Source organism: Eschrichtius robustus, chromosome 12 (assembly GCF_028021215.1).
Source record: "Eschrichtius robustus isolate mEscRob2 chromosome 12, mEscRob2.pri, whole genome shotgun sequence".
NCBI classification, from domain to species: Eukaryota; Metazoa; Chordata; class Mammalia; order Artiodactyla; family Eschrichtiidae; genus Eschrichtius; species Eschrichtius robustus.
The window spans coordinates 66,847,174-66,872,043 of NC_090835.1; the positions used below are offsets into that span (position 1 = coordinate 66,847,174).

A 24,870-nucleotide genomic window follows, 5' to 3' on the forward strand; every position below is an offset into this window, starting at 1 on the left:
ACTTTAAAAGTTACACTTGCTCTCTGCTCCCCCCAAGTTTTTTAATTATTTCATTGTACAGTCTTCTCCTTATGGATGTATTTTAAAACATAACTTGGTTCCTTTAAAATGGCTTAGCATTTGCAGCAACATGGGTGGACCTGGACATTGTCATACTAAGTGAAGTAAGTCAGACAGAGAAAGACAAATATCATATGATATCGCTTGTATGTGGAATCTAAAAAAAAAAAAAACTTATTTACAAGGCAGAAATACAGACACAGAAAACAAACTTATGGTTACCAAAGGGGAAGTGGGGGAGGGATAAATTGGGAGGTTGGGATTGATACTACTGTATATAAAATAGATAAACAACAAGGACCTACCAAATAGCACAGGGAACTCTACTCAATATCTTGTAAAATGGCTTAGCATGGTCTCGTGTTGGTAATTGCTGACTCTGGGGGACAGGTATATGGGGGTACACTACATAATTCTACTTTTGTATGGTTTTGATTACCCATATTTTAAAGTTTTTTTAATTGGCTCTTTGGAAGGTTGGGTGAAGTCAACACTAAAGGCTGATGTGAGATTTTAACTCTCACCCAGCTGCAAGGTCTCTGCTTGCCTCCCATTAACAAGCAGCTCCAAGGCCGTCCCTGGTCAGACTGGTCAGACTGTGTGTGTTTGTGCAGCCTTGCCGCCCGCCAGCCAGCATGCCGCTAGCAGGGGTGTCAGTCATCTTGTAAGATTAGAACTGGCTGCTCAGAGTAACTTTCCGACAAAGAAGGAATTTTCCCAGCCTCCACCCCATCCATTATGCGTGCCTTCTTGGGTGTGGTCCATTTCACAAGCGATGGCAGGATGGCTGTCAAAGGCTGGTGCAAACGACTTACCTGTGCTTCTTTACCCCGGGAAGTTTTTAGGTAGAAAGATTGGGTTGGTCAGGACCATTGCTCCAAACTCTCCAGAAAAAAACAGAAGATCCAGGCAAACTGTTCTATCACTAGTTTTCTCACCTGCCCCTCTTTTCATCATCAATGATTTCATGATTTTATCCCCTCTACATTTTGAAGGTTTTATCCGCTTAGGTATAATTTCCTTGCTAAAAAAGAGGAACTAGGGGCTACGAACAAGTGGATGAACAGGTCATACTAGTCTTCCCTGCTTTTACCTGTCACTCCCCCCAAGACAAACAGTCAGGCCTTACAGCTACTCCTCCCTTTCCTAAAGGAAGGGCCAGACAGGGGGTAGAGGCTGACAGGGCTGTGGAGCAGGATTCCTCAGGAAAAGGTCAGGAACTTCCGGCACTGGCCTCACAAGGCATCCTTTCACGTTTAAATTTTCCTTATAACGACAAGAAACTTGGCTCCCTTATCTGTGGGCACCCCTTTCCTTTTCTCCATTTTAAGATTCTGGCACACTCGGTTTTATTTTATAAATATGATGCTTATGCCTGTTGCCTGACACACCTGATGGCTTTAACACTTTGATGGCCCTTGAAATCGCTTTGTAGAATCACTCTGTTTTCTACCAATAAAGGAAGAATTTTTTTAAATGAAAAAAAACCATGATGCTTAGGCTCATGGGCTGACAGAGAAGCAGATTGGCTTTATTTAAGGAGAAATCTTGACCCTGAAGAACAGAGAGAACTTCCATGGTGGTTTTTGTTTGTTTTCATATAAAGCCCACCCTTTACTATTCAGTACACCATGGCTTTGGTGGAACAGAGGTGGACAGAACAGTGTGTGTGTTTAAATTTTTCTAGGAATTTCTATGTACCTAATTATTTGTTTCATTTTCCTTGGAAAAGGCTGGCATGTTCTTGGGTTGGGTCTGACTGGTGGGTGCTGTTTCCATCATGACGCCTACACCTGCCCCAGCATCTGGAGGGTAAGAGCATCGTAGTGTCACCCAGAATAAACGACTAAGGTGAAGGTGACTTTTCCTGCTCAAGGAAGGGGGAGGAAACTAATCCCAAGACTGAAAACTAAAAGCAAAACAAAGCAAAAAACCCCAAGTGAATGTAAAGTAGAAGAGACAGGCCAAAGGAAACAAGTAATTAGGTACGTAGAATTTTCTAGAAAAATTCAAACACACACACTATTCTGTCCACCTCTATTCCACCAAAGCCATGGTGAACTGAGTAGTAAAGGGTGGGCTTCTGATGAAGACAAACAAACAAAATACCAGGGAAGTTGTATCCGTTCCTCAGGGTCAAGAAAACTCTCCTTAAATAAAGCCGATCTGCTGCTCTTATCAGTCTTATGAGTCTGTGGCATCATCTGTGCAAAACAAAACCGGAATCTTAAGATGGAGAAAAGGAAAGGGGTGCCCACAGATAAGGGAAGGAGAGAGAAAACTGAGCAGCCGAAAACCACTTATGTGCCATGTGCTTTCAGGTCAACAGTCTTAGAAATGTACACGTACATACAAACCACCGAAAAAGCAAAGTGAAACTCCTGGTAGTAAAAGAAGGTATCCAGTTGGTTGGTTGAACGCAGGTTTCTAAGGAATCTGACTGGCCAGACAGCCCCAACCCAAGGTGAGGAGCCAGACTTGAAGGCGATGCTGGGCTTCGCCTCGCGTGGGAGGAAGGGGTACTCAGACCCACAGGAGGTTAGCATAAAACCACCGGCGGCTCAGGTATTTGAGGAAAGGGAGGGCATTCTTAAAGAACTCGGCTGCCTTCTATCATTTGAACATACGAGGAGAAATCAGCTTTAAAAAGCTGCAACGGCTCATGTCCAGGGTGACTTTATTTCATGGAAAGAATAAAAAGACAACACCAACAGCATGATTTTCCTAAACACCACACAGGGACAGGCGCTTTTCATTCCTCTTTTATCACATCATACAAAATTTAAAAAAAGAAACCAACAGAAATACACCAAAACATACCCCCAGACCCCTTAAATTAGCAGACTTAAAATTAAAACTTGAAGCAATATTTTGTTATACTTTGATCCAAACTCTATTTACAAATTAAATTGCACTTATAAAGACAGCAACATTTCTAACGGGGTTGTAGGTTATTCTGCTTTATTGTGGTTTTATATCTCAATATAAAACTTTTAAAGCTTTCTTCAGTAAAAACCGTACTTTCTTTAATAGTACATAATGTATTTCCCCACTGAATTTCTGAACCGGTTTTCTCTTTTTGTGCTTTTCTGCTCTGTTTTATTTTACAAATGGCACATACCTTCTGAGCAGGTACAAGCAGACACAACACTCATCCTAAGAGACTCATTCATGAAAAAGTCGGACTGTAAAAGAAATGAAATATTAGCAGTCTAATCCTTTGGTTCATCTTTTAAAAAAAAAAAAGTCAACTGGTATAATTTACAAATTGGTGGTAACTCTTCTTTTTGGTTAAAAACAAATCCACCTGGTAGATTACTGATTAAAATCCAACACTGCTTTCAAAGTACCACCTTTCCAGCCTCCTCTCTGCTCAAAGATGCCATTGTGACAACTGGTTTGACAGGACACGGGCTACAGTAAGGCACAAGTGGATGGTACAAATAAAAACAAATACTTTAGGACTGGTGGTTGTTTTCTTTCCTGCACGTACCGTTTCCAAGATAAAATCACAAAAAGAAATACATATTTTTTGTTATGAAATACCTATACAAAACGTTTAAATGTACACCATCTGAGCTGCCAAAAAGGGTTTAAAAAAGTATCAATTTTTTCCCCCATACATAAAACTCTCTCTCGTCAGTAGGTCCAAGAGAACTTGGGTTCACAATGTCCCAGCACTTTATGGGAGGGAAGAGGATCAAAATTCCCCTTCCTGCTCTCCCTGATCCCAACACAAGACAAAAACAAAGGTCAGATGTTGTCAGTAGTGTATTCTACTTATTACAAACAACTGAAATTTAGGAAAAAAAAAAAACAAAAATCAGGCCGGAGACCACGGGTGGGTGCTGGATCAGAGTAAGGCACTTCGCAGGGTCGCAGCATCCCGACGCGTGGGTGGGGACCGGTGCGGGGTCCGCTGGAGGCCAGAGCCTCTGGGGGCTCCACGCGGGGAAAGGCTGGCTCCGCAGCAGGATGACTCGGGAGGTATGACGTGGACGCGCCATCTACACCGACGTGGTCACGCGGTCAATGGTGTGGTTGACCTCGTTTTTGTTGGAATCCAGTCCTTTAGCAGCGTTCCTGTCGTTCCGTAAATTTTCCACCGTCTTTTTCATGTTCTTGAGCTCGCCTGGGTGGGGCGTGGCTCGTCTCAGGAGTGTTCTCTGAAAAGCAAAGAGCGGGGTGAGCGTCTGGGTCTTACTCCAACACTCCTTCAAATGCGAAGCTTCCCGGGTAGCTTTCCAACACAGGTCTCCCCTTCCTGGAGGTTAAGAGGCAGAGTGGGCGAAAAGCTTGCTTTGGAGGTAACGTGCATTTATCAACTGCTCCCTCGCGGTTAAGGGAAGATGAAAGTGTTGAGTATAACTTACCTAGTCAAGATGGAAGGGCTCCTTTCAGAATAAAAGAATACTTTGTAAAATACGAAATGAGTGTTACAATAAGAACAAAGTTCCATGTACAGTAAGAAAAAGTAAAAGATTTGTGAGATAGAATTGTGGGGGGGGGGGGGGGCGGGGAGGAAGAAGAGAAAGGAGTCAAAAAGAATTCTAAAATTAAAATCCCTAGAATGTTCCACTATTATCTGAAGCGGTTCTGGCTTTCTTCAACCCATGAGGCATGGGAGGTGAAGGAAAAGGGAAGCGAGAAAGGACTTCTTTTCTAATTTTGCTGCTGTGTTTTATTTATGACCTACTGAAGAAAGTTCACATTTTTCTAATAAAGACCACAGGGTGGGAAGTGAAGTGACAGGGTATGGGCAATGTTTTTAAAATTATATTATTTAACATGTTATGTGTTCTTTTGCTCCTAAAACAGCATTTACATCTTATAAATGGCCAGTCCGGGAGTTTCAGGAGGAGCTATGATAGGTTAACAAAGGAGGAGCAGTACTAAGGCAACGAGTAACTGGTGAAATAATCATGCTCCAAGAAGTCATGAGATACGGTGCTTTGTGACCACCTAGAGGGATGGGATAGGGAGGGTGGGAGGGACGGAGACGCAAGAGGGAAGAGATCTGGGAACATATGTATAACGGATTCACTTTGTTATAAAGCAGAAACTAACAGACAATTGTAAAGCAATTATACTCCAATAAAGATGTTAAAAAAAAAAAAAAGGAAAAAAAAAAAGAATGAAGAGTGCTGAAAAGGGTAAATATGTGGGTAACTATAAAAGATAGTGTTTACTTATTGATAAATATTTTAAAATAAAATTTAAAAGCACAAAATTAAAAAAAAAAAGAAGTCATTAGATAAAGTCATTTACATTGGAGTCATTTTGTCATGCCTAATTCCTACTTTGCCCTCTACTACTGTAAGTGAATAAAAGCCCACTTGGGGACAGCTGGAATAACAAAAACTCCAGGCAGTAATTGAAAAACTGCCCTTTGTCTTGGGGGCTGCAAGTACTCCCTCTGAGTTCTGCTTATGAAAATCTCAATTAGTGCAAGGAGTTTAAGAAGCCAAAGCCAAATTGCAGGAAGACTCCAAGAGTTGTCCCTGACTCAACTGAATGGCTGAGACACATATGGAGGATGGAGGCAAGTAGGGCTGAGTGGTCCTTTCAAACCTATTCCTGATTTCTGAATGAAAACCCATAAGGGAATCCTACTAAGATCACAAGCTCTCTGCATGAAGGTGAAGGCTCCCGGTTACGTGAAGGTGAGCAAGAAGTCCAGGAGGACAGCAGGCAAGCTAAGCCACGTGGTGAAACATGGATGAATCCACATGGTACGGCTATAAAGGGGGGTGGAGGGCAGGGAGAGACTCAGTTCACTGGGAACAGCAGAAAAGAAAAAATTCCCAACCAATTTTAAGAAAGCAGTGGGGGCAGGAGGGGTAACTATCACAAATAAAGAAAAAGAAGCACCCACAAACTATTCAAACAAACAAACAGAAAAAGTCTCATTTGCCTTATACACATCTGGTGAATCAGAACCTTAGAAACTCCCAGTTTTGCCTTCTAAAAAAAATTCTTAAATGCTGAAGGCAGAACAGAGAAAAGACTATTTGAAAATAAGAGAGATCTTTATCAGGTGTCACTTTCAATCTCGGAAGGCTTTTAAATTTTGAACGTCTGTGGAAGCCAAGAAGCTCGAATCCCATACCGTTTCATTATCGTCCTCATCCTTTTCATCTTCCAGAAATCGGATTGCGCTGACTCTGTTCACTGCCCGCTCGTTCCAGGCCTCATCGGACACATCGTTCACCAAGCTCTCCAGGGCACCACAGCGAGGCAGGTTCTCTGTTGGACAAAGACCACGTCAGCAGGGTTCCTGTGACTGGCAAGGTTGCCCTTTCTTTTCAAGGATGCGTAATTCTGTTTGAGATCATAAGATATCTGCTAAATCAATATTTACTATTTCATTCCAGAATGTCACCATGATTCATAGAGTTGTCTTTCATGATTCTTTTTTACACGCTCACTTCAGAAACTTCCTCTTGACCGTGATTTGGCCGCACATGTTGGATCTAGTACTTTGCTTGGCAGCGCAATCTACTGCATGGTTCTCTTGGGGTCTTAAATGCTCCTCTAACGAGGCTGGGATAGGCAAGGTGGCTCCGTTCGCCTAGACCCTTCTCCCTTTTTTCTATCGAAACCAGCTCCCAGAAGAGGATTTATGACAGTCATGTGATATGAGTGTGAATGCTTCTTTAAACCACACATAATTTACAAAACAAAGGTACAGTCACTCAAAACAACTCCCTGCCTTAGAAACAGTTTGCTGGAGATGTTCAATTCTAATCCTCCAAACTGTCTGTTTGGATTTTAAGGGACTCTCACCTCTTTTGGGAGTATGTATTTGCATTTTCAGCCTTAGCTTGAACTCAAAACCAGAAGGCTGTTTAAAGAATATCACATGTGATACACGGGTATGAGCAGCACGTTTTTTTCTGCAGAGATCCAGGGGAAGCTTCCCAGAAAAGACCCACAATGACCTCACACCTGGGCTGGCTCTGCAGGCAGATAAGACACAATGCAGTCCCGTGTGGGAGTGAGAGGCCTTAAGGACAGGCATTAGCTGCTGCTAATTCTCGGGGCCAAGGGAACCTGGTCCTTCAATTTACCTTGGCAGGCAGGTTCAGAAGGCAGCTGAGGAAGTAAGACACAGGTGAGAACCTTCTCCCCGGTGGTGTGGTCAGTGTCCGTCTGGAACGTGAGCAGCGGCTGGGACTGGTTGTCTGATAACCACAGAGCCTTCAACTTCAAAGCGGTCAGGGATAAAGGCAGGTGCGACAGCCTCGATGAAAACAAAGGGAGACATGGGGAGCTTACAGTCTGTGATTAAATCAAGTCTCGTCCAAAACAAAACAGGAAAAAAAAATAAAAACCGCTTCCTGGGATTGGGTTCAATATGTGAAAAGGTATTATGTTTATAATAAGATACTCGATTCACCCTTTGCCAGTGGACGCTTCAGTGGGTGACTGTGCTTCCCTTTTCTGTCATCACCTCTCTCATTAGCACCTCCAGGCCACGGGGCAAAAAAGTGAGGAAATTACAGCACACGCTGTTTACTCTTGGGAAGTTTCCATTTAAAGGCCGGGGTGGGGCGGGGGCGTGGGGAAGCCAGTGTAATTGTGGAAGAACCCAGAAGCCAAGTTCTTCCTAAGTCAATGGGGACAGCCTCACCGGCAGGGCTGGAATAAGATCATGGCATCACCTGCTCCCAGTAGTACCTGGCAAATCGGGATGTGAGGAAGGTGAGGCCTTGGGTGCTGCAAAGTTTAAATTGCAGTTAAAATAAAGATTAAAAGTGTTTCTTTATGGACTCCACTTGCTCTCTCTGGGGAGATTATTTTAGGTATTCCATTTTAGACTTTTAAGTTTCTGAAAGCTCCCACTTCTCAGACACCTACGTGATAATTAATTTCCACCTCAGATTGCTTCAGTTTCGAAGGAGATAAAGCATTTTAAAAATTGTAATGTGATGCCTAAAGATTAGTTTTCTATCTATATTTGTACAAGTATTTGACCAGTTACATCCATTTAGTGACGACCGTCACCAGAAATCATATGCACTTGGTACTTGGAGAAGATTACTTGGAGCAGAGGATCTCAACTAGGGGCAATTTAGCCCCCGGGGACACACCTGGCAATGTCTATAGACATTTTTTGGGGTGCTATTGATATCTAGTGGGTCAAGGCCCGGATGTTGCTAAATACCCTACAATGCATAGGACAGCCGCGCAACAAAGAACTATCCAGCCCCAAATGGAACACTGCCAAGGGTGAAACGCTGCTCTAGTAAAAACCAAGGCTTTACAAAAGTTTTAATTCACTCTGAAAACACCCGAACCCCTACAGATACCAGGAATTTAAGTTTTAAAGAACTTAAGGTTATATTTGATCAAGTATTTTCACTCTAAGGATGGCTCCATGGATTAAAGGATAGCTCCATCTTAGAAATGACTTCATACGTTAGCTAAAAATAAGCTAATCACAGTCTGTTACCTACAATAGGAGGCACATTTTCTTAAAAGAAATCTCTGGCCCATTAATTCTATAAGAAACTATGTGACAGCGTGTATTCCTGGGGTTCTTTCTTCTATGAAATGGTACCTCTATCTCCATTTAACATACATGGGAGAGGTGCCTAAATGTCTCACCAACAGATTAATGCAGACTTATCAGACGTATTTTGACCTCACAGACTTACGGGAAATAAACTAGAACTCTAGGAAAAGCAGTTATACTCCAATATTATACAACTAATCCAAGTAAAACGTAAGCACAGACCAACTAAGTTACTTTAACAGATGAAGTTAGAAATGATCAAAGAATGCAGACAGCATATTAACAAACTTTCTATAAGAACAATGAATACATTTCACAAAAGCCTTCCCATGTCCTAGTTATGGAGGTGAGAAAATATTTTCTTTTCCTAAAAGTTAGTCCAGTCAAGGCTGACCCATCCCATACACACGCAGTGGGTGCAGTATTGGTTAAATACAGGGAACTGTGCCCACGTGGGAGTGAGGTTCTCAAGTCGATGCCATGAGAAGTGCCTACGTGAAAGGACCCTTGAAAAGACTCCGTGTGTTGTACACGCCACTATTTCACCAATGACAGCCAAACTGGGTGGGAAATACGTGTTTTTAAATCCCAGAATCCACCCAGTGCAGTGACATGCACATACCAGAAGGATGCCCGGAGGGGTCTGAGGGCACAGCAACTCACAGCCCCACTTCCCCTGATTCTGAGCTATTGGTTCTTTGAGGGGGCTAGAAAGTGAAATCTCTGTGCTTATTTGTATAAGCGTACAAATGATCTCTCCCTCTGCCCAAAGGCTGTCACACACATACTCAAATGCAAGGAAGTTAAAGACACAAGGCAGGTATCTGCCAGACACTGTGACAGGACTTTTTAAAAAAAATATCCTAATACACTGGGGGGGGGGGGGGTGGTGCTTAAAAGACATCAAACCCTTTTTCATTTTATTGAACCAAAGGGTAATTTCTTTTGAAAGTGTGTCCCTATTTCTTTTTTAAAAAGGAATTAAGCTAATATCCTCCAGAATGTTTCAAGTTTCAACGTCTTGGGCAAGAAATCTCTACCTTCGAGAGAGTAAAGAAAAAATAAGTCAAGATTTGAAAGCTGGCATGGCACACAGATACTAAAAACACGGTCATCGTGCCTTCTCAGACTAATAACTGGCTTCCCAGATAAATGCTAAAGCAAAGGTATAGACAAAAGTTTAAACAGAGCATCAATAATAAATAACAGCTGCTAAGGATGCAAATCATGTCATAAAAGCTAAAATAAATTACTAGACTCCATAACAACAGGTCTTAAAATCACACGCCACCAAGCCAGGTAAGACGGATGCATGGTCTAGAACACTGGTTTTCCTGCAAAGAATCAACGTGCCAGCTTGGATTCGGCTGCTGCCGGCCAAGCACACACCACACACGAGCTCCTTCACACATGTCTTATGGACAGAGGTGTTCCCAGTGTAAAAGAGGAAAAAAGCCCCTGCTCCCTGCCCAGTCTGCAAACAGAGACTCTGCGGGCTGGGCCGACCCTGTTGCTGACTCACTGCGGCCTGGGGGAGAAAGACACACACTCCTGTGTTTCTCTTGGGTGAACCATCCCAGATACAAGCCAGAAAACAGATTTTTTTTAAAAATCTGCTTTCCAGGGGAGTTAGTAACACACTTTTGGTTTATTCTGGTACCTTCTGTTCACTACAGGATCAACACAAGAAGCCGCAGCCCCATTTGTACACATCTCTGTGCTACATTTAGGACCACATTGTCCCAGAAATAAAAAGCCCGTGATTACTATTTACATCAACAGTACAAGGAATAAAGCAAATGAACAACCAAACCGTGAGCTTCTCGTTTCCAGATACATCGGTGACCAGCCCGCTGAAGTGAACTTCCCCACCTCTGGCTATGATAGCAGTTGCTTTATCAAATTTATTTAGCAACTAAACGTGGCCTACTGATTAACGTAATACTAACTAATAAACCTATGGCTGAATGCTTCTTACAATTGAATATTTCATCTGTTTGTTACCTCCTAGTAGAATTGTTAGTTTTAAGCACAGTTTTCAAAAATGTTTAAAGAGATACACAGAGAGAACATAATCAGTGAAAAAATGTACACAATACCAAAATATCTAAAGTGAAAGCCACCTGTAACCTCAAGTTTCCAGCCCTCCTCTAGGGGAACCACTTAATATTTTGGTGTTCTCTATAGGTAAGACTTTTTAAAAACAAAAACAGGAATGAGAGCACCAGGTACCGTCCACACTTGCTCTCTGCCCTGGGCATCGTGGGTCACAATGCAGAGAAATAGATCATTCTCTAGCTGCTCAGTATTCCCCAGTCTGGCTACACTGTTGTGTTGTGTTTTGTCTTTTAATATTTTTTCCAGCTTTATTGAGATATAATTGACATATACCACAGTGTAAATCTGAGGTGGACAATGTGATGATTTGATACATAAAGTTGGTTCTCAGTGTCTGAGGATGCAGGACCCGCGGATGCGGAGGGCCAACTATGCTGCGGCATCTTATATAAGGGGCTGGGGCGTCTGCCCGTGTTGGTACCCTCGGGGGTGCTGGAACCAATCCCCCCAGGGATACGGAGGGATGACTGTTTCGGGAAATGATTACCTCAGGAGGCTTAGTATCTCCATCTCCTCAAATAATCACCATAGTGTGTGTGTGTGTGTGTGTGTGTGTGTGTGTGTGTATGTGTCTGTGTGTTGGAAACGTTTAAGATCTACTCTCTTAGCACCTTTAGAGGATATAATACAGTGTTGTTAACTACAGTCATCATGCTGTATGTTAGATCCCCAGAACTTATTCATCTGCTAACTGGAAATTTGTACCCTTTGACTGGCATCTCCTAATTTCCCCCAGCCGCTGGCCCCTGGCAACCACCACTCCCCTCTCTGTTTCTATGAGTGCAGCTTGTTTAGATTTCACATAAAAGTGAGATCACACAGTATCTGTCTTTCTCTGTCTAACTTATTTCACTTAGCAAAAGGCCCTCAAGGTCCATCCTTGTTGTCGTAAATGGCAGGATTTCCGACTTTCTCATGGCTGAATAATATTCCATTTCATATATACGTATATATGTGTGTACACACTCACACACACACACATCTTTATTCATTCACCTGTTAGATGCTTAGGCAATTTCCATATCTTAGCTACTGTGAATAAAGCTGCAATGAACATGAGAGTGCAGATACCTCTTGGATAGCCTGTTTTCTTTTCCTTTGGGTATATATATACCCAGAAGTTGAACTGCTGGATCATATGGTGGTTCTATTTATAATTTCTTGAGGACACTCCATACTGTTTTCCATTGTGGATGCAGCAACTTACATTCCCACCAGCACTGCACAAGGGTTCCCTTTTTGCTGCGTCATCACGAACACGTGTTACCCCTTGTCTTTTTGATAAAAAGCCATCCTAATAGGTATAAGGTGATACCTTTTAGACTTTTTAATTTATTTTTTGGATCATGAAATTCCAAGTTACAAACTATTTCTCCGTTGACAGCCATGGTTTGCAGTATTTGGTACTAGTAATATTGCGAGGAAGATTGCTCCAATACCCGATTTTGTGTACTTGGTGGATAGTCATATGGGAAAGAACCTAAGAGTTAAGGACATCTGTATTCTGGGCCCATAGCTGGTTGCTGATACAAGGCACCTCCTCTATTACTGTACCAAAAGGCTTGGTGCTTTAGTCTCCCAAGTGGCATTTTAGCGTTATCCCTGCTATAATTTTCCTATCAAACGTGTCCAAAAAAGTTTCTGGGAACCGACATGCAGTCTCCCTGTGCCGTTTGCTATTTTTATATGCTTGGGGGGAGAGGCAGAAACTTCTGTTGTATTTGGTAGGACTTCCCATGGTGTGGCATTTCTGCAAGCTGGAAAGCTAACATGGTAGCCTCTTTTCACCTGGAGGGTATCAGTTTCTCTACTGATACTTTAAGTAAGTAGTAATTAAATATTTTAATAAGCTTAAAATCTGGTTATGCATCTATATATACAATGGACTAAATCACACACCTAACTGACTCAGATGACAGCTATGGCACTCGACTTTTTAATTGGTTTTTTTCCACCCTGGCCCAGGCATAATAAATATCGAACTTTCCCTTCTCCTGAGAACTTGAGAATGGGGGGGTCTTCACTCGTGTGAAAAACAGTTTTTAGAGGTCAGAGCCATCTTTCTGCTCGAGAATTAGCGATGCAAATCCGTGCTCCCCAAAGTGGCAAGAACTGGGGCGGGTGTGGAATCACTGAGCTTCTACTGCTGTAGGGAGAGGTTAGGAGGGAAGGGCCCTTCCCAAGCTGCATGTCTCCTGTTGGGCTTTAATCCAAGCGGAAATTCAACATCCAGCTCAAATTAATTCTGAGTTTCCAGTCACCAGTGAATGGCCTTAAGAATCTATCAGGATGTCCTGAAAGCATCAGCTTTAAAACGGTGAGGGTTTCCTGAGGCCATAACTCATCACCAGGTTCCCCCGAGTCCTGCTGTTTGTTTAGCACTACTGTCCACGATCCATTAGCAGGAGTGAAAAATGGTGGCTCGTGCCTGACCTGTGAGCAGCGGATCACGTGGCACACAATCCCCCAGACACTCTTTGCATGGCTGGCCTTTACCATTTTGAAGCATTGATCATCTTCCCCTGGTCCAGCGCGTTTTCTCCCATCTAACTATATAACACCCAAAAGCATTTTTTAAATTCCTTTTGGCAACATAGCCTGTGATATCAGGCCCCCTGCAGTGGCCTGCCAGCCATTCTGCAAAAAATGAACATTTTTCACATTTCCATTCAGTCGACAAATATTCACCAGGCACCTACTGAAGGGACAAATCACAATGACACACAAACCATCACATCTAACTTTAGGGAACTTTAATTTCAGGAGGGTTGCATGCAGGTAAACAAGCAATTATCATCAGGGTAATTCAGAAAGGCAGACCCAGAGAGGAGGCTTCCTGGAGAAAAGAAGAGCATGAGTGCCAAAGGATATAAGTGGGGAAACAGAGAAGGTGTCAGAGGTGGAAAGAAGAGCCTGGGTAGGCGGGCTCAGGGGAAGGAAACTGCGGTGACATTCGCAGTGACGAAATTGGTTCAGAATGGCTGAAATGACTCTAGTCCACATTCCAGAGTCTGGCAAGCAGCCCACGGGCCTCTGACCCAGAACTCGAGAGATGGCGCTGCTGTGACCTTGGGGACACAGACTGGTGGCTCGTCAGGTTTTTTAGACTATGAAACACCTGGCAATTCTGACATTAGCTGTGGATCTTCTCACCAGCAAAGTGTCCCTGAATACAATTTTGCTCACAATGTCAGGGGGTTCAGAGTCACGGGCAGGACACATCAAGACCCCTGGCTAAAATCTAGCTCAGACTCATGGGAGCTCTTTTTTCAGATGAGGAAACCAAGGTCCACAATGACATACGGAAGCCAGTTATAAAAGCCAAGACCTAGGTCTCCCTCCCCCTTCCATCGCAGTACCGCCATCTGGGAAGCAGGTGTCCGGCCGTGCCCGCCGTAACCTCAAAGGACTCCACGCTCTGGCCGCCCTTGACCTTGTCCACTCCATCCGGCTCCATCACTCCAGCTCCCAGACTGGGAGCTTCCAGGCCTGGCTAATGCGACCAATCAGTATATATTTTACAAGGTGGAGCAAAGGTACAAGGTACAGCCAAGGCTGGGGTGGATGACCGTTTGCTTGTCTCGGGCTTACCTGTTCCCTGCCACGTCCAGGACGTGCAGCTCAGCGGCCCGTGACACCTCCGCAGGGATCCGAGTCAGCCTGTTGTCGCGCACGCAGAACACAGTGAGGCTGCTGCACCCGCCGATCTATGATGGGAAAGAAAACATGACTGTTTTCCAGGTTTTTCTGGGAGATGGGGGTGGGACTGGAGGGTCTTGTTCATCAAATGGCATGAAAAGGATGCACAAAATAACATCACACGATTTTAAGTCTCACTGATGACCAACTATGATTGATTTAAATCATATAAAACACTGAGTCATCCAGTAAGCTTAAAAATCTCTGCAAAACATTAAACACGTATGTTCTAAATTAAGTCAAGAAAATAAACAATCCAGTTCAAAAACTGCATTCTGAACAGAAAGTCATTTTCTACTGCTACCTAATGCAACTGCATCTTTTAAATATGTTAACCAGACAACACATGTCCAGACATATAGTATCTGGTAATACGGGAGTTTAAGAATTCTAGGTTGGAAAAGAATATGAAAAGAATATGAAAAAGGAGATGTTATATATATACATATATATATATATACATATATATATATGTATATATATATATGTATATATATAGCTGAATCACTTTGCTGCACACCAGAAACTAACACAACATTGTAAATCAACTATACTTTAATAAAAAATTAAATTTAAAGAAAAGAATTCTAGGTTTCAAAAGTCAGGCCAAAGGTGATACACACACACACACACACACACGCACATACACACACCCCTCTGAAGACCTGCCCATTATGTTAACTTCAGTGTTCCAGTTTCTTTAAAAAAAAAAAAAGAAAAAGAGGAACATCTGAGAGGTGATACATTGATTTCTACCATACATCTTTTAATAGCCTTTGGTCATTCACAACTTAATTTGATAAATTCATTGCCCTTTGACAAATGCAAAATGAACCATCTTTTAGCAAAAAGTGAATTTGGTCGGCTATGACCTACTGCTGAAAGCACACGTCGATATCTGCGTCCACACCAAATTTGATTCCCCTTTTATTTTAAGTAACCGATTCAAAGGTGATTGAGCTTAGTATGAGTCTAGTCTTCACAAAAGAATTCAAGGACTCTCTTGAATAAGCTGTCTGTGGTTTCTACAGTCAGGAAAGCTGAACGAAGGGGTTGCAAAACCAGCTGGGTCCCAGACACAACATCCCGCAGGCCTGCGTCCACGTTACACTCTCCGCACATGCGCTGTTCTGACTCAGGGCGGCTGGGGAAAAGGGCTGATGAAGGGACCTATTGATTCTGATACATGGAAAAGTACCCCAGAGCCTCCGCCAGAGGAGAAGCAAGACACCCGGCTCTTCATCAGTATCTGAATATACCTTCTGCCCTTTTCTATTTATCTCTGTGTTAAATGTGACGACTCTATCTTAAAAAGCGGAATGCACATTTATGAAACTGCTACTTAATTACCTGTGTGCACAATCTTTTTATGTCTTCCCTTAGGAGTTAATATAAGGATTTTGAAATAATATAATTAACCACAGCATGTAACCATAATGAATGTAAAAGAAAACTAAACACACAAGAAAACACAGACTAACATTCCTCTCTGGTCACCTGGAAAACACCCAGAGATGTACTGTTCCCCTCGTTTCTCAGTATTCACATTTCCCAGCCCAGAAAAACTGGTTTGCTCACTGTCCTCTAAGAGACATCCTGCATTTTCGGTCGCACTGTTTCTTATAGATACACCCTTCTTCTTTCTGTCTTTTTTAAATCTGACCATCACCCCCAATTAGCTAAACATCCTCTACCCCGAAAAGCCTTCCCAGAACCTCTGGTCCACATCAATCCGTTTCCTTCCCAATTATGGTCCATACAAACCCTCTGACAGATCGTTTGATGGGGCTGTTTAATTTGCACGCTTACATGTCATCAGGTTGCTTGGCATCCCCTCTGCCCAAAGGTGAAGCCCAGCTACCTGCCAACATTCCTCATGAAGGTATGTCTACACGCTTGTATTTGTTTACTTACTACTGAAAGGCTGCTACTTAAAGTTGTCATCTGCTTCTATGTGTAACAATGGAGACCACAAAACTCTTTTCCCTGGTAAGAATTACTAGGGCGGCCTCTCATGTTTTGTAAATATCATGTCCTAAGAGGCATATCTTCTGTGGGGCCTGGCATTCTTCCCTCCCTTGAGGAAGGGGATCAGTTTAATCCAGGTGCCCAGGCACCTCCCAGAAGGAAAGGAATCAAAACCCTGGACACCCTGGATCGTGTGAGGACCGACACGATTAGATTCTCTCTGATGAATTTAGGTGACAAAGATCGACCCATGGGGAGGTCCCCGTGGGGCCCGGCCCCGCTCCATGTGGACGGGGATCCTCACTGGGTCTGCGAGCCAGGAGGGGGGCCTTCTGGGTCAGCACGTGGCTGAGGCCGGTCACGCCTCATGCCGGCCTGGCTTTGAGGAGACAGGGCTTATCTGGACTCCGGGGAGGCAAAGCAGGTATCGGTTATTTACACACAGAGCCGAGGCTGCATCGTGATTTGGGGCTTCGCTTTGTCAGGAAGCCGCCCACTGCCCCGGCCACCGGTGGGGTCTTTGTTTGGGGGGCCTACTGTTGCATACACCGTGTGAACATTTTCAATTTGTACCGTGTGCCTATACCATCTACTCCTAAAAATTAATTAACTAACGAAAGTGGGCCAGAGAGGTCTCTGAAAGTCGTCCGTGCAATAAAAGTTCCGGACAAGTTCACACCGCTTACGTACTTTGGGGGAAAGAACGGGAACTCCCGGTGGAGGGTGTGCACTGCCTACGTGTTTACAGCCTGCGATTTATTGTTTTCTCTTTCCTTCCCCGCTCTACTCTCACACCATTTGAGAGGTCAAGGGGAGGAAGGCAGTGTATCCAAGAGCCTCAGGCGCTCTGGGTGGACAAGGCCGTGAGTGGCCTCTGCGCACCACTGGCCATGTTTTCAGGAAACAATGAGGACAAAGAGCCCGTCTGGGCTGAATGTGTGAGGGCTGCCTAACGGGGCAGAAAGCAAAGGACACGCTCACGCCAAGCCAGCCGGGAGGGCATGGCGCAAAGCTCTGGCTTTCGGAAAAGATGATCGAGCAGCCAAAACCATGATTCAAAAGACAGAGTCCTTCACAGACGTCAGAGGGGGATGCGGGGTGACGGAGAGGGGGGGGCTCTGCGATCTCACAGACCAGGGGTGGAACTTAGGCTCTGTCCTAGGTTCTGTGGATTTGGATATGTTACTTTAGCAAAAGTAACAATAAGCATTAGATTGAACGAAACCACCTATCACAGCCCCTATCCTAGGACCTGGCCTATTGCTGCTGCCAAATAAACGTAGCTGTGGTTTTTCCAAGAAGTGAAAGTCCCAGGTCCCAGTGACAGGCTGTCCACACCTGAGCCCCTGCCATGTTGCTGGAACTGTGCTGAGGTTGCCCACCTCTGCCCTGGATGCCCCCAGAACCTCCTAAAACACTGTCCCCCTGACGGTGCATCACAGTGACATTCTGTGTTCATAGGAGTGAAGAACTGGCCTGAGTTCAGTATTGCATTCTGCATCATTCGCATGTATTTCTGCTTTCTCTTTTGGGTTCAGGAGGCAGAGTTTACAGGCTCCTTAGGGGTCAACAGGATAAAATGTCTCCATCACTTAGAAATTCTGGGAAGCAGAGCCACTGTTTAAATAACTTATTACCAGTTACGTAGGAAGCTGATATTTTCAAACTCCCTTTAACCACAAAGTAGCACACAAGGATAGCAGCACCAGAGAAAAGAATATGAGGGCTTGGACTTGGATTCTCTGAGAATTACAGAACGTAGCTAAGGACCCTTGTTAAGCTGTTCTGTGTTCTCCTAATTCAAGACAATACTGTCCTTAACTCTTTGGCACTGATCTGATCCATCTCAAGGATATGGGACCTGCAGATCACAGAGCAAACCTTCAGTCAGGTCAACTTTCCCTGAGTATTAACTGCCTGCAGGCGACAGCTTAAAGGAGATAATCAGACAGATTGCATGACTCAAAGAGGAAGCCTGTATTGGTCACCTTCGCCTATAGCCTGCCTTGTGAATACCTGCCCCGAGTGGAAAGGAACTTTCATTTTCCTTCGGCATCTTCCTTTTGATATTATTTGTAACAGAACTGAACCCACATTTCACTGGCAAGAGGGAAAATGTACAATAAGCAAAATCTGGTCAAAATCCTATTTGAACAGAAATAACATGAGGTATAATTTTAGAAACCAAAGACTATTTTTTGCCTTTCCCATGATCATCTGTGGCATATTATTCAAATGTTCCCTGCTCCAGAAATATTTTGGAAATCATGTGCTTTTGGGACTCCCTGAATTGTTGGGCCACTGACATCAAAATATCCACTAACAGCGACAGCATTCTTCTAATTATAAGAAAGTAACTTAGTTGACTGGAAAATAAAAACCACATACACACACGCACGAAAGCACAAGGAGAAAATAACTCAAACCAAATCCTGCCACGAAGGGATAATCAGTCGTAACATTTTGAGGTTCAAATGCCATGCGTTTGGGATTATAAGAATTGCACTTCAACAGAATTAGGACCAGCCCTATCATCTTTAGCACCTTTGTTTGCATACGGAATCAAGAATGTCTTCCCATGTCATTTTGCTTCTAACAGGATTTTTACTGACCACATAGTTATTTCCTTCTACGTATGTATCACAGATTACTTAGCAGATCACCACTGTAGACACTGCTGATTAGTTCTACCATTTCTTTGCTGTGTGATCCTGGGCAAGTTACTTAACCTCTCTGAGTCTTAGCTTAGAAATCAGTATCTGTTGGATGCTGATGATTATTTACCTATACCTTATTGAATTGTTGTGAAAATCAGACCAGAATTAGCCTGAAGGCACTTGGCACAGGGCCTGGCACATGTCAGCTCCCTCCGGACATGTTTGGCATGGTGCCTGGAACACGTTAGACCCTCCTGCATCCACTGGGAGAAATAATCTCGTGCATGATTCTCAGTGTACATCCATAATTGTTCTCCTAGGATAAATTCCTAGAAGTGGAATTACAGAATCAAAGGGTATGCATATTTTTCAGATTTTTAATACTACTACCAAATTCCCTTCCAGAGAAGCCATAATAATTTATATTTCCATGATAACAGGCACTTTCCTGTACTCTCACCAATATTTGGTATATTATTATATTTTTTAAATCTTGAAAATTTGATAGGTGAAAATGCTTCAATTAACATTTTGTGAATAATGATTTCACATTAAAAGTCATTTCTATTTTTTTCTCCTGTGAATCACTTACTGGTTTTTGTGGGGGGTTCTTTGCTTTTCTTTCTGTCCACTTTTCTAGAGTGGGTACATCTCTTTTCTCAATGATGTGAAAGAATTTCTAACAGAGTAAGGAAAGACAGCCTTCACGTGTGATGCTGTAAACGTCACCTTGCCCCCAGCCTGTGTTTATTTTCTTGAAGGTCAGAAATCTCATTTTCACGTAGACAAGTCCATCAACTGTTTCTTTTATGAGTTATTTCCTCTTTCAAGTTTAGGAATGCCTTCTCTATCCTGAAACCCAACGGTCAGCTTTTTTTTTTTTTTTTTTGTAATTCTAGCATTTTTAGGTTTTGTCGTATCTCTTTTATTTATCAGTAATTCACTTTAGAACATCATGGGAACTTACTCTAGAAGAATTTTAAATTGTACTAATAAGAAGGCAGAAAGCTATCCACAAAATGAATACTCTATCACCATGGGCATTTCTGAATAGCACAATAATATCTGTGGGTGATCCGTGTTTACAGATTGCCTGATAAAGGAAAGCTTTGACGAATGATCTGCAAATCCTCCCTTGTCCCATCTGACTGGACAGGTATGATGTAGGTAGAGTCACTTCCATTTTGACTTAATGGAGACAAGAGACTAAGCCCTAAACTTGGATATATACTCCATTTCTTCCAGCCAGAAACTCTCCGTGGTCTAGGTTATTTAACGATAAGATGTGGCTGGAAATACTATAAAGTTTGTGTCTATCTTCATACCCATGATCACGCATACACCGACTTCCTGTCTATCCACGAATCAGAGTCTCTTCCCCTTAACTCTTCCCTCCACCAAAAACAGGGTTTTTTAGGGAACTTCCTTATCACAGAAACATACATACTTGAGCAACGGGATGAGAAATAAAAAACGCAAGTAAGTGGTTTGAAAAATCAGAAGCATGCCACATGTAGCAAATAAAGCGAATCTAGCCTGTCCCTCAGAGACAGAATCGTGCCAACAAAGTAGAATTTGGTGAAGGCAGATGAGCCCCCAAGGTATGCCTTTCAGAATTTCTGAATAACTTAAGATGTAATTCACAGAAAAGCATTCTTTTGAGAGAGAATAGTCGGAACAAATCTGACAAACACATAGCAAAACCAGGTTCCAGGCCATGCAGTCATTTAAAGAAACAAAAAAAAAACTGAGTTTCGAGGAAAATGTCCAATGTTTTACAATGAAGAGCACACAAAGCTGTCAGCCGATCTGAATCTTCATGCATTTGAGAAGCAGAATGGAAGTCAGAGATGCAACTGTGGTCTGAACAATACTTACAAGACTGCAAGTTTACCTGACTTTTCTAAATTTCCAAGCAGCTAACAATTAAGAAAACAAGAGACATTCATTGATTTGCAAATGTTTACTACACATAACACCACACAACACAAACAGAATCTATTATTGTGACCCACACAGTGCAAACATTTTCCCCTCAACCATTTGGGGAAAAAATGCAAATAAATGCTGCTATAGACGAAGGAACTGTGCTGTAAAACTGACAATATGTGATACTATCAAATGGGGGGAAAAAAAGACAAAGAAGAGGAAGAACTACACAGCACACCAGACCAATGGCCATTAATACAACTATGGATTGGGGGCATATAAATGGAATTGGTCAGCATTTCAGTTTAGATGTGTCATGCGTGCAACTTAATTGTTCAAGAGGAAGTAATCACGTTTGGAAAGAAAAGAATCCAATCAGGAGAGTGCAGGATTTGATGGGATGGTATCAAGCTTGGAGGCAGAGTGTATGCACACACGTGGCATTCCCCCTACACACACACTCACACTCACACTAGACCAACAAACAAGACCCCGTTCAAGGTGAGGGGCCCATCGATGATTTGGCAGCTCAGCCTGAGGGTCAGAGGCCAGCACTGCCCGTTTCTGCAGGATCACCAAGCTGGGACCCACAGCAGAACTGGGACACGTCCTAGCCTGGGAGCTCAGAGTATGTGAGTCGGAGTGAAATGGGCTAGAAAAGACCCCGTCCCTGGGGTCCTAAACAGCTTTCTCGGGCAGCTGAAGGAAAAGGCACAAACTTCATTCCTTGATGAAACTCCAAATGCCAGGAAAGCGATCATATCAATAATTTCATTCTCTCAGAGTGAAAACAGGGCTGATGCTAATATGATGGGGACAGTTTACAAGAAGAAACTCCTCACATTCTTGTCTAAAATGTGTTCCTTTGAAAGAGCAGATCCAAAGAGAGGGATGGGGACATGGCAGGTGGGTGGTGACCTTGCTGGGGATTAACATCATACTCAGAAGCCCTCTCTTTGGCATTTACTGATACTATTCCTCAAATGTATTAATTTTCTAATGTGTCCAAACTAAAGATGATTCGACCTTCCTTTACCCAATCAAGGTCCTGCCTTACGTCAAGGTCACAGCGATGAAAAGGTAGGTTCAATCTGCTTTTATGGGCTTGGCCATCTGGGGACACGTCTGGAACCCATTCTCCCGACTCCCAGCTGTGTGAGCCCCGGTGGGGAAAGCTTCTCACCAGCCTCAGTTTCCTCATCTGTAAATTGAGAAAATCCTCACGGCCTCAAAAGCTGTTGTGACGATTCAATGAACATACACAACAGCACCTAGTGTAGTGCAGGGCATTGAGAAAGGAAGTCATGAATCTTTTCTACTTCTCTCTGCATGTGTTTATGTGTCCAATCTACACCCATCCACACGTGCTCTCCAACAAGAGTTCAATTAAATACTCAGAACACCAGCTCTGTGTTTCGGTTTATTGCTTTGAGACTGGAACCAAAACATTTGGATGAGCAGATTCTCTCGTGTCCCAGTTTAGCTGAGATGGAGGTTTAGGTCTTTCTGCTGGAAACAGAACGGAGTCACATTTATAACAAACATCCTTATGCTTCCACTCAGGAAGGCTGGCCGTCCTCACCCAGGGACAAGCCTGGGCTGCCGAGAGTAGAACACCCAGATGGGGAAGGGATAGAAGAGACCAAGCCAAGTCGGACACCCAGAGAAGCGGCCCTGGGAGCGTAAGAACCCCTCGAGCTCTGGCTGGTTGGAGGGCAGCTTTGAAACTATTCCAAAACAGATGTTAGAAAGGGTCAAACAGAGAAATAAGGAGGAAACCGCGCCTGGCCAGTGGTCATCACATCAGAGGACACAGCACCTTTTCATATGAGGCCTTGGCCAGGGGGAGGGGCTCACTTGACGGGTGGAGGAGGGGGCGGGGGGGAGAGTGGAGAAACGGCATCTTAAACTTTATTTTAGGCTCTATTGTTAATAAAAAATCAAGCTCAGTACAACCCATTTCCAATCAGGTTCTCCTGGTTCCAAATAGAAAGCGAGCCTTCCTTTTAAACAATGGCCCATTCGCCTCCCTGTGTGATCTGTCTCAGGTTTCCTCCCCATTCTCAGTACTGGCACCTCTTTTGCCAGAACTGAAATGCCACTAAGCTGCACAGCTATGCCTGCAAACGATGGTGACTGTCTCCTTTCTCCTGCTTGGAGCACTGACCAAAAAAATCCTAAGAACCTGGCCCGACCTTCCCGGGCGTCCTCCTCTACTTGGACGGCTCACTCCCTCTCTCCCGGAGGCGAGCCTCTGCCCAGGAAGACACTCCATCAAGATCCGTTTTTACGACTCCAACGGCTATGGGACGGTTTAACTCCTCATTAAACCCAGTCAAACCCAAAGTCATCCCCTTCCGCTGCCCAACTCCCAGATCACCCCTTCCTGTCCGTGGTGTCACTGTTCTCCTAGGTCAACCCCAAAATGTCATTCTCTCTGTCCACCTACGAATTCACCTTTCCCAACTCTGCTCACAGCCATCTGGACCCACCTACTCTCCTTCATGTTACTGATGGTCATTCTTTGATACAATTCCTCCAACCATCCCTGAATCCACAGACGAGAGTTTACACCTTTAAAAAGCATCACATAAGTCTTTTAAAGTAGTTGACATCTTTGACCCCTTATGTGTTATTATATCTTTATAACTATTATTATATTATTTTCTTAAAAGCACGTACCTCTTTTGGTAAAGACACTAATTTATTTCTGTCTGCATTCAAGTTGCTCAGCTTCTTAAGTTTTCCAATGCTCTTAGGTAAAGTCTGTTAAAGTAACATTTTTGTTATTAACTTAATGCATACTTTTCACATGGCTCAGAGTAAAACAGATCTTTTCAAGAACTGAGAGAATCTAATCTCATCCAGTAAGAGAAGTGACGGTTCTTCCTGAATATCAGGTGCTTATAACACTCACTTGGGGGATGTGGCATCTAATATTTTGTATTTTTGTAGAAATGAGAGTATGTTCAATGAAATGAGGTCAAAGGCACAGGCCTGGGAACAGAGAAACACCTGCTAAAAGAGATAATGAAGGCTCTTCAAGTCAACAAAGTGAAATTTGCAACCTCGAGATTCATCCCTTCCCCGCCTGCACCTCTGAGAACCCCAAGAGATGGTGGCTTAGATGCCTGTGGAGGCCAGAGAGCTCAGCAGGCAGTGAGAACCCGAGCGGGGGTGCCATGAGGCTGGGGGAAGGAGGGGGGCCACCCGGGCTGGTGTGGGAGCCCACGGGGTGGGGGGGGGTCTTGAACCCTGATGGAATCAGGGATGAATATTATTTTTCTAACTGTTATGACTACCATCTGCAATTCTTTTTTTTTTTTTTTTTTGACGTGGACCATTTTTTAAGTCTTTATTGAATTTGTTACAATATTGCTTCTGTTCTATGTTTCGGTCTTTTGCCCGTGAGGCATGTGGAATCCCAGCTCCCCGACCGGGGATGGAACCCACACCCCCTGCATTGGAAGGCGAAGTCTTAACCACTGGACCACCAGGGAAGTCCCTACCATCTGTAATTCTAAACCCGGAAACAAGGAAGGAGAGCCTAGTCCCTCCCACCCAACCTGCCCGAGGAGGCCGCTGTCCTGTCTGAGGGGAGATGCTCCCGGCACACCCCGCACTACCAACGCTACACCCTTCACCCACTCTTGCTGTCTTCTTCTGATCTTTTCACCTAAAGAGCATTACTTACTCTGTTTATAAAGAAAGGAGAAAAGGGAAGAAAAGAGGAAAAAGGAAAGTAGAGTAAAAGCTAAAGTGACAAAATATAGAGAAAAGAGAATGGCAGGAAAATAAACTAAAGAAAACAGCGGCTACAAGACAACGACAAGAGGAGAAGGGGGAGCAGCTGGAGTGGGAGGTGAAGGACGATGGGCGGAGAGGAAGCAGCAGGAGACGAGAAGCAGCTGAGGTTTGCCG

The 24,870-nt window shown here is 43.6% G+C and overlaps 1 protein-coding gene across 1 annotated transcript in view; it reads right to left on the reverse strand.

Annotated features, from left to right (window-relative positions):
* Positions 1-2,730: 2,730 nt before the first annotated feature.
* LRRC1 (leucine rich repeat containing 1) overlaps positions 2,731-24,870 on the reverse strand; it is a 125,950-nt gene continuing 103,810 nt past the window's right edge. Inside the window, exons 10-14 of the mRNA XM_068558983.1 lie at positions 23,632-23,715; positions 14,288-14,403; positions 7,131-7,303; positions 6,170-6,306; positions 2,731-4,226 (exon numbers count right to left, since the gene is read on the reverse strand). Of these exons, the coding sequence (XP_068415084.1) occupies positions 4,068-4,226; positions 6,170-6,306; positions 7,131-7,303; positions 14,288-14,403; positions 23,632-23,715 (669 nt within the window). The 3' untranslated portion in view covers positions 2,731-4,067. The remainder of the gene's footprint in view (positions 4,227-6,169; positions 6,307-7,130; positions 7,304-14,287; positions 14,404-23,631; positions 23,716-24,870) is intronic.